Source organism: Atta cephalotes (genome assembly GCF_000143395.1).
Source record: "Atta cephalotes unplaced genomic scaffold scaffold00018, whole genome shotgun sequence".
Taxonomy (NCBI): Eukaryota; Metazoa; Arthropoda; class Insecta; order Hymenoptera; family Formicidae; genus Atta; species Atta cephalotes.
In genome coordinates this window covers 1,724,300-1,734,711 of record NW_012130082.1, presented here as the reverse complement: position 1 = coordinate 1,734,711, position 10,412 = coordinate 1,724,300, and the positions used below count along the sequence as shown (strand labels likewise).

The window sequence follows — 10,412 nt, the reverse complement described above, 5'->3', positions numbered from 1 at the left end:
TGTCATGACACACAAGGCATTATGGAAATTGGTAAGATCTAATGAAGAAAAGAAGTAGATATTAATTTTGAATTCAAAAATTATAGAAGAAGATAGTCATTGTAAAAATGTCTTTGAGTAAGAATTCAACTTTCATGAACGTCGATAAAACCTCCAATTTCTTTGGAAATATAAATAAAAAAAATTCTTTTGTGGAAAAAAATAATGAACAGAAAGTGAACAAAATAAAATCAGAGCTACATCAAGATTTATTTTGGACGTTCAGAATATTGATAGTGTTCTTCAAGCTTATCGGTCTCGCTACATTCGCCCACCGAATCATCGTATACAAAAAGAGAACGTCATACACATTTCAATATTCCAAATTAGGAATTATTTACAATGTTGTGTTGAGTAGCTTAATGATAGCTTCGAATTATTTTTCTATACCATTCAGACTTAATTGGAACTACAAGATCAAGACGAATTTGACTGTAGACATCGCGGTTCTACAAACTGTACTTGGTGCCTTGGTGATCTGTGTGATTTTGATTAGCTACTGCATCAAACAGAAGTCCTTGGTGCGGATCGCTAATCGATTAATCATCATCGAGCATGAGATAGATCGTCTGTATGATCTATATTATCCACTACAACGACAACGTATCTTCTACACTATGATCATTGTTTGCATCTTGAAAATTTGCCTTTTGATACTTCTCCTGTTCACTCAGATCGTAACCGGTCATACAGATCCAATCTCATGGTTGACAGACGTTTTGCCGACATTTCATGTGGGTTGGCTACTGATACAATACTTCCTGTTGGTAACGGTCATTCAGACAGATTTCGCTGATGTAAATCGAGTGATACAAAGCCTAACCAGGACTAATGCACCTGATCTTCGACTGCAGTCTCTCTATCAAACGCGTCGTATTATAATCAACAATTCCACCGTTTATCAACTGTTGCAACTACGAGATGTGCATTGTCATCTCTGTAAAATCTCTGAGGATGTGTCGAGTTTCTATTCACTATCAGTACTATTCGGCATCGTATTTCTCTTTCTGACACTCATATATAATGGTTATTATTTTCTCTCATTTCTATTGATGACTGATAATATCTTAAATTATTCTTATAGTATTATTGATGTCATTGTCTGGATAATACTTCTGATTTATCCCATCTTTCTCCTCACCAATAAAATTACCAGAATTTTAATCGAGGTAAGATAATCAATATAATAAGATCGCGTTTTAATCAACAAAATATTTTTATCAGTAAATAAAATTTCAAATATTTTACGAAATAATTCAATTATATATTTATTGCAGATGAATAAAGCGGGCAATTTAGTTCATGATCTTTTAAACTGTGCAATCGAGAAAGAGACAAATGCAGAGGTAAAAAACAAAGTTAGATAAGACTTTCTCAGAAATGATTCATCGTAACGACATTTATCATAGTTATGTTACAGCTCAAGAAATTTTCGCTTCAATTACTACATCGCAAAATACAGTTTACAGCTAACGGATACTTTACGCTCGATAATACTTTTCTTTATTCGGTGAGAATATTTAGAATGTAAGGAATTTAATATAAATTAAATTTTTTAAATTAATAGTTTTGATTATTTCTTTCAGCTAACTGGCACAGTGGTGACATATTTGGTAATACTTGTGCAATTTCAAATGGCAAATCGATTCGTTCATCTATCAGACAACAATGTAACTATACAGGGAGAGATTTAAAGTAAGAAGCGGAATAATAAATTGAAGATATAAAAAAACAATAATGAGAAATATTGTAGCTTTTTAAATTGGAATCTAAAGTCCAATTATATACAATTAATACACGCAGAATTGTAGTTCTGAAACTTATTGTAACTTCCTAATACAATCAGTTCTGATTTGTAAAACTAGAAAAATATAAATATATATATTGTATTTAAATTAATATCGTTATTTAATTTAATTTATTTGTATTTAACAATTAAATTGAATAAGGCAGACAGAATAAGGCTCGACAGAATAAATCAATTAATATTATTAATTTTACTTAAGTAAAAAATTATTATAAACCAATATTCGACGATTTTTAGTAATTAATATGTTATTAACTAATGCAAAAATTGCAAAATAGTAGAGAACTTTTCGACTCAATTTGGTCCTCTCTATATCAATACATGAAATATTTGATTATTCTGGGACATCCTGTATAGGCACATATTTTGCAATGTATGTATTTTGTAATGGGAAACAATAAATCTTTCAGTTTTAATTGTACATCATTTATTTAAAGTAACACACAGTATTTTAAAGATATAATGACAAGCATTAGCTACTTTCCTTGTCAACTCGGAAATTAATTACCGAGACGCAATCTTTTCTATCTAATGACAACTATTTAATTCTTCATCGGCGAGCATAGCCCATCCACCTTCGTGAATTTCTGCAATACGCATAAAATCGTAATCTTCGAAGATCACTGGGAGAAAGTAAATTTCTCCTAATATTAACTCATTGAAGATCACCATTGAAACGTATTAACACACATATCATACGTTTTATTACTCTTAGAGAGATTACTCTTATAGGAGAAAATGGGGGAACTGTAACATCCCTAAGATTAATTTATTGCCCCGAAATGGTTTTCCAAGTTTAAAGCAATATAAATATGGAAATAAAAATTATAAACATTTTTTTATCATTACGTATCCTCATATTGATTTTCATTTAATAAGTTTGGCAAAAAGGAAAAAAACGGAAAAGCGAAAAAATTTTTTGCGTGTCGTATAATTGTGCGCAAACAAAAGTTGTAAGAAATGAATGAATTGTGAAATGTTGACAATGAAATAAAAAAAATATATTCATTATATTATAATATAAATATATATTAAATATATTTTAAATAATTTTAAATAATTTTAAATATTATATATATATTATAAATATTATATATATATTAAGAAAATTATATAAATATTATATATATATTAAGAAAAAAATACAAAACTAATATAATAATAATGCACATAGATTTTGACTGAAATGGCAAAAATGAAATAATAATGCCAAGAAGAAACGAAAAAATTAGTGCTAGTTATACAGTATATGGTGCATTCCAGAATCAAGCTAGCTACTTATTTAGCGAAATTTCATGGATTTCGTTCTCTTGAGCTTAAATTGTTTAATGAATAAAGATTTTATGCCGAATAATAGACCTGTAAATTAACTGATTACCGAACTGTAGGGCTGTCAATTTTTAATTCTTCTCGTCGAAAAGCATTCTTTTCGCTTGTCGTCAGTGGGCACGAAAAACAAAAAAATGAAAGAAATATTGACATTTTTTTTTATAGAAAATTGAACGCTCTTTCATGAAATGAAAATACTCTTTTCCGATCGGACTATTTTTTACGATTTCTGACTGTTTTTAAAATGGCGGCGCGACTAAAAGGCCAGTTTCAATTTTCTTTTAATATAGTTCAAAATGTAATCTCAAATCTCTAGATCTTTGTTACTGTAAAAGGACATAATGGGGCACGCATTTGTTTGGAAAGAGCTCGAAAAATAAAGCAATGTCGCTTTGTCACTCTGGGCGCGCCATCACGCTTAGTCCAGTCGCTTGTCACGGGTCGCTGTTAGGCTCTAATGATATTTTTGTACATGTACGTGAGTTTAAAAACAATTGCTCTGCGTTTAATAGAGTTGAAACTGTCTTTAAGGAATATCTTAATGACTGCATTACAATTGTTTTTTTATTTTTTATTTTTTAGTTTTTACTTTGTTTATTTTGTTATTTTTATTAGTTTTTTGTTATTTTTATATTTTTGTTATTTTTTGTTGTTTTTATGTTTATTTTTTATTTCTATTTTCTGAATTATTTTTATCATTTATTTTCGGGGGAACTAATTTGAATAATGGCATTAGAATTGGCATTATTTCTTAACCGGTAGTTTCTTTTCTCCAGAAAGCGGAATAAAAGTGTTACTTTTGTGTTGATGGCACTGTTTTAGCCGCGGAAAATCTTACTGCCAGTTTTGTTTAGCAATTTCGTGTTTGACTTTAAATATGAAAAATGTTGCACTGTTTATTCTGTTTTCTGGAGAAAAGAAACTATCGAGTTAAGTAATATTCTAATGCCACTACTCAAATTACTTTTCCCCAAAAATAAATTATAAAACATGAAAATATTCCAAAAAATAGAAATAAAAAATAAAAACAACAGCACCTACTTGACTCATGTCCACTGCACATTAGATGCATGTCATAATGTCAATGAATGATCGATTCAATTCAGAAATTATGATTCTTTTAAATTCATTTGAAAATTTTGCGATAGGCAACAATATTATAGTCTAAGAAATAACTCAGTTTTATAATTTCACATCAAAGTCTGACATTAAATCAGAAAATTTTTGTTTTGATGAACAAAAGCTTAAATTACATGAGATATTTAGAAATTACAAATATAAAACTGCGTTGCTTGAAAGATGTAATGTAATTTTTACAAGACAATCCCGAGATCAGAATACTAGCATACTATATGTACTAGCATACGTAAAATTTATTCGTTCTTTTAACGATTCCTATAACTTGTTCGACTGAAAGGTCATTTTCTTATTTAAGACTTATCTTTGATCAACAAAAATTTGAAACAAAAATGTTTAAATCGTATTGCGACATTGTACATTTATCAAGAAATGGTCGAAGTTAAATATGGAGGAACTCATTAATAATTTTATTAAAAAATGTAAAATTAGAGTGGCTATTTTTATTTTATGTAGAAAATATAAGTATGAGGAAATATATTTATCTCCTCCTCTTCTCTCTTTTAATCTATCTTCGGGAATTCCATATACTGAAAAATTTTACTTCGCTGCCCCTGCCCGCCGCAACTTTACTTGGTATGAAATACGATTACTTCAATAATTCCTAACTAAACCTAATAAATAACAACTTAAAAAATGCACATAATAATGTACTTTAATAACGTATGCAACTTTAAATAAATTAAAAATACGGACCTATCACCTTATTTTTTGAATGTTAAAATAAACAGAAAAGATGTGATTTCATTTTTTTGTATTTCTCTGGCTAGCAATGTATATTACGTCATATCTTTTAATTATATCTTACGACGATGATCTTCTGCGTAAAAATTTCACCACGGTGATGTCTTCGTTTATTGGAAAAGTACTAAATTAGGATGCAATTACTCGCTGTGCACAATTCCGCCACTTTCCTCTACTATACATTAAATTCACAAATTTTATTTTTGCATCTAAGATTGCAGCATGCCTTTCCTTCTCTTTCATATTTATCTCATTACATACAATACTCTCGGCTCCAAATATTATTTCATACAGAGTTAATATCGTGTAACCTCCGCTAAATAATATGTTTTAACAAGGTTGAGTAAGTTAATGTTTTTTTTTAACTGAATAAAGTTAAAGTTAATGGCTTTAGAAAATTAATAAAATTAAGTTAAAAGTTGAAGGAATAAAAAATTAACTTAACGTAAGTTAAGTCAATATTAAATTAACTTAAGTTAAAAAAAAAGTTAATTTTGAAAAAAATTATTTTTAAATCATAATGTTTTTTAAAATAATTTTTCTTAAAATGAGATTAAATAATTACAATATAGATTATTAAGTAAATTAAATTTTTAATTTTTTTATTCATATGTGATATAAGTATATATAACACATAACGATATAACTATATAAGTTATATAACTTTAAAAAAACAGCTAGCATATAGAAAAGATACAAGATTATGTTTTAATAGAGATTACTTTTTAATAAATCTTAAGCCGTAAGAAATTGACCAATTACAATCGAATGCGAAAAGAATATTTGATTGTAATTAATCAATTTCTTATGACTTGCGGCTTAAAACATCTATTGTAGATCCGGACTAAGACTTATGACATAAAACATAACCACATAAACCAATCAGAGCTGTATTAGCATCTTAGAAGAAATTACTTAACTGGTCTTAAAATATACAATTACGAATATACGCCCTTAATCTTATTATATCTTACTATTTTTCTAAAATATTTAAAAGAGATACAATAAAAAAATTTTTTAATTTAAAAAAAGTTAAAAAGTTACGTTTAAAAGTAACTTAGTTAAGTTAAAATTTAATGCATTTAAAATTAACTAAGTTAAATTAAAAGTTATTAATTTTTTTACCTTTTTTTTTAACTTTCAACTAATTATTATCTAATCCTGGTTTTATGTATGATTTTAAATGACTCATATATGCAGGGTATATTATATTATTACGCATTCTTTACGTAAAAATATACTTAAAAATACATAACAATATTTTCCAATGCGATATAAATGTTAACCAAGAATGGGAAGTAACACGTTATGCGACAGGTTCTATTATAGAAATAGTAGATGATTGTGAGAATGATCTGAAGTCATAGAAAATTGATTAATCATAATGGATTATTCTCCTCATATTTGACTGGGACATATTGGTCAATTTTCTACGATTTAAAACTGTGACCGTCTACGATTCTTATTGTAAATCTCGCATTATCGTATTATTTTTTATAGCAATAATTTTGTATTTATTTTCCATGATAGTAACGACAACGCTAAAGAAAGTCATTTTTGAAGAGTAATTTGTTATCATTACGCGTTTTTAATTAAAAAATTAACTTATTACTTCAAACTTCACATGCATAAAAGTAACGCATTACTTTATGTCGTCACGCAACTCATTAATAACGAGTTACTTTTTATATAACTCTAATTATTAATAATTTATCATCATGAAAAATTGTAAAATTATTATCAAATTGTTATTATAGGAAAAGTAAAGATAACAAGATAACGGCATTACAAGTAAATCATTTACTTGTAATTCCTATCCCTAGTTTATTTCCTATCCCTAGTTTAAATTGTAGGTCTTCTCTTAAGCCTTCCTACGAGTTATATATATATATATATATATATATATACACAATATATATATACTGTAAAACGTAATCTATTATATTTCATAGCATTAAAATTTTCTCAAACTACCTGTTAACAAAAAAAAATGACTGTATAAAATCATATATTACGAAAATATTTTGCCTAATTATTCAGTTTCCTAAAAATTTCATGAATATTTATGTGATAAATGATTCCATTTTGATAATTAATCGAATGATAATAGATAGTATTAACCGAACTGATAACTGATAACAGAATATTTATTACAGAATTATTTATTTGATTCATATTGATCTGTCTTTGTTTGACTTTGAGGTATAAATCACATATTTTGAACTAAAAAATATGTATTCAATCCAGAGATACAGCGAGACAAAATTGCAAGGTTTTACAGACGTGGGAAGATAATTAAAAATAATAATAGCCTATTATTTTCTAGCATTACAGCTGGAGAAATTACAAAGAATGTATTATCGTGTATGTGTGCGTGTGTGTGTCATATCATATGTACAGTTGATAAATATTCTAGTTGATAAATATTCCAGTATATCATTCTAATAATAATACTGTAAAAATTTACTATTTCCATTTGCAGGATTTTCATTTCCATGTCGACTGAAATAGAACTAAATTATTGACTTTATGTTCCTTATCATAATTATCATTTATAACTTTCACAAATTTAATATTTAATAATGTTTTGCATATGTGATGCTTGTGAGAAAGGTATTTGCATCGCTACATGTTCAGTGCTACTTCATATGAATTATAAACCGCAGAATACACGTGAATATTTATCGAACTCATAATTAGTTGTATATGATATTTAAATGATCGATAATTAATTTGGATTCACAGCAATTGAAGACAGACATCAAGAAAATAAAACGAATCTCTTAAATTATCAATTTATGAACGATATATGCGTGAAAACGTTTTAGTAAGAAGACTCAAAGTATACAAATTAAAAAAAATCTTTATATATAAATGTCTAAAAAAAATATTAAGAAGAATTGAACTAAAGTTTCCTAAAAAAAATATAAATAAATATTTATAAATCATGAAATATAAGGCAATATTGATAAATTGATAAGATCTAATAAAGAAAAAAATAGATATTAACTTAGAATTAAAAAATTAAGGAAGAAGATAGTCATTGCAAAAATGTCTTCGATAAGAATTTAACTTTCATGAATATCAATAAAACCTCCAATTTCTTTGGAAATATAAATAAAGCAAATTCTTTTGCGGAAAAAAATAATGAAAAGAAAGTGAAATCAGAGCTACATCAAGATTTATTTTGGACTTTCAGAATATTGATAATGTTCTTTAAGCTTATCGGTCTCGCTACATTCGTCCACCGAATCGTCATATACAAAAAGAGAACGTCATACACATTTCAATATTCCAAATTAGGAATCGTTTACAATATTGTGCTGAGTAGCTTAATGATAGCTTCGAACTATATGTCTATACCATACAGAATTAATGATGATTACGATGAGAAGACGAATTTGACTGTAGGCATTGAGGTTCTGCAAACTGTACTTGGTGCCTTGGTGATCTGTGTGATTTTGATTAGCTACTGCATTGACCAGAAGTTCTTGGTGCGGATCGCTAATCAATTAATTATCATCGAGTATGAGATAGATCGTCTGTATGATCTATATTATTCGCTACGACGACAGCGTATCTTCTATACTATAATCATCGTTTGCATCTTGAAGATTTGTCTGCTGATACTTCTCCTGTGTACTGAAATTCTGGGCATCCAAACGAGCCCAGTCTCATGGCTGACAGATGTTCTGCCGACATTTTACGTGGGTTGGCTACTGATACAGTACTTCCTGTTGGTAATGGTCATTCAGACAGATTTTGCTGATGTAAATCGAGCGATACAAAGCCTCACCAGTACATCTGATTTTTGACTGCAGTCTCTCTATCAAACGCGTCGTATCGTAGTCAACAATTCGGTCGTTCATCAACTCTTGCAATTGCGAGATGTGCATTGTCATCTCTGTAAAATGTCTAATGATGTATCGAGTTTCTATTCACTACCAGTACTATTCGGCATCATTTTTCTCTTTCTAACACTCATATATAATGGTTATTGGATTCTTTCACCTCTGTTGATGAAGACCTTAGATTATGGGACTCTTAGTAATGGCATTATCTGGATAATATTTTTGATTTATCCCATCTCTCTCCTTACCAATAGAATTACCAGCATTTTAATCGAGGTAGGATAATCAGTATAATAAGATCGCATTTTAATCATTTTCAATCAATGAAACAAAATATTTTTATTAGTATATAAAATCCCAAATATTTTACGAAATATTTCAATTATAAATTTATTGTATAGATTAAGACAACGGGCAATATAGTGCATGATCTTTTAAACTGTGCAATCGGGAAAGAGACAAAAACAGAGGTAAAAAACAAAGTTAATTAAAACTTTCTAAAAATAGTACTCATCATAACGATATTTATCATAGATATGTTACAGCTCAAGAAATTTTCGCTTCAATTATTACATCGCAAAATACAGTTTACAGCTAATGGATATTTTATTCTCGATAATACTTTTCTTCATTCGGTGAGAATATTTAAAATATCATGTAAGTAATTTAATATAAATTGACTTTTTTAAATTAATAATTTTGATTATCTTTCTCAGCTGATTGGCACGATGGTGACATATTTGGTAATACTTGTGCAATTTCAAATGACAAGCTTGTTTTCATCAGTTAAACAGCAAATAATCTCTTCCTGTAACTCTACAAGGAGAGATTTAAAATAAGAAGCGGATTAATAAATTAAAGATAAAAAAAATATAATGAGTAATATCGAAACTTCTTAAATTGAATTAAATGCAATTAATAAACATACAGAATTGCAATTCTGAAACTTCTTATTGTAATTTTTTAATACATACAATCAGTTCTGATTTGTAAAATTAGAAAAATGTAAATATGTATCTGAATTAATATTGTTAATTAATTTATTTAACAATTAAATTGAATAAGATTCGATAGAATAAATCAATTAATAATATTAATTTTATTTAAGTAAAAAATTATTGAGAGAAAATATTTGGCAATTTTAAGTAATTAATATCTTATTAACTATTGCAAAATTGCAAAATGGTAGAAGATTTTTCGATTCTATTTGATCCTCTCTATACCAGCACATGAAATATTTGACAATTAGTCTGGAACACCCTGTATAGCCACACATTTTGCGATGTATATATTTTTTAATGGAAAACAATAAATCTTTTAATTGCACATTATTTATTTAAAGTAATACAGCATAATTAAAGACATTATGACAAGCATTAGAATGGGAAGTAACATGTAATGCGGCCGGTTTTATTATAGGAATCGTAGACGGTCTGAAATCATAGAAAATTGATCAATTATAATCGATTATTCTATTTATATTTGATTTTGATTGATCAATTTAC

General features: G+C 27.7%; 3 protein-coding genes across 3 annotated transcripts; all 3 read left to right on the top strand.

Annotated features, from left to right (window-relative positions):
• Positions 1-401: 401 nt before the first annotated feature.
• On the top strand, positions 402-1,149 carry LOC105618881. Its single transcript, XM_012200411.1, has 2 exons — positions 402-1,065; positions 1,124-1,149. Exons 1-2 carry the CDS (start codon positions 402-404, stop codon positions 1,147-1,149), a joined length of 690 nt encoding a protein of 229 aa, XP_012055801.1.
• Positions 1,150-1,316: 167 nt separating this feature from the next.
• On the top strand, positions 1,317-1,738 carry LOC105618735 (putative gustatory receptor 28b). The gene is given in 4 exon segments (XM_012200267.1): positions 1,317-1,385; positions 1,460-1,549; positions 1,626-1,679; positions 1,682-1,738. Coding segments are annotated over 4 exon segments (270 nt in total).
• A 6,671-nt stretch (positions 1,739-8,409) lies between these two features.
• On the top strand, positions 8,410-9,746 carry LOC105618879 (putative gustatory receptor 2a). Its single transcript, XM_012200410.1, has 5 exons — positions 8,410-8,826; positions 8,878-9,183; positions 9,309-9,377; positions 9,453-9,542; positions 9,624-9,746. The coding sequence occupies exons 1-5, from the start codon at positions 8,410-8,412 to the stop codon at positions 9,744-9,746; spliced, it is 1,005 nt and encodes a 334-aa protein (XP_012055800.1).
• The last annotated feature ends 666 nt before the right edge of the window (positions 9,747-10,412 follow it).

Excerpts from the sequence above, each read along its gene's own strand:
- LOC105618881 (XM_012200411.1), top strand. The coding sequence starts at position 402 with ATGATAGCTTCGAATTATTTTTCTATACCATTCAGACTTAATTGGAAC. Across the intron at positions 1,066-1,123 it reads TCTGACACTCATATATAATG|TATTATTGATGTCATTGTCT; the intron begins GTTATTATTTTC and ends TTATTCTTATAG.
- LOC105618879 (XM_012200410.1), top strand. The coding sequence starts at position 8,410 with ATGTCTATACCATACAGAATTAATGATGATTACGATGAGAAGACGAAT. Across the intron at positions 8,827-8,877 it reads TTCAGACAGATTTTGCTGAT|TCTCTCTATCAAACGCGTCG; the intron begins GTAAATCGAGCG and ends TTTTGACTGCAG. Across the intron at positions 9,378-9,452 it reads GGAAAGAGACAAAAACAGAG|CTCAAGAAATTTTCGCTTCA; the intron begins GTAAAAAACAAA and ends GATATGTTACAG.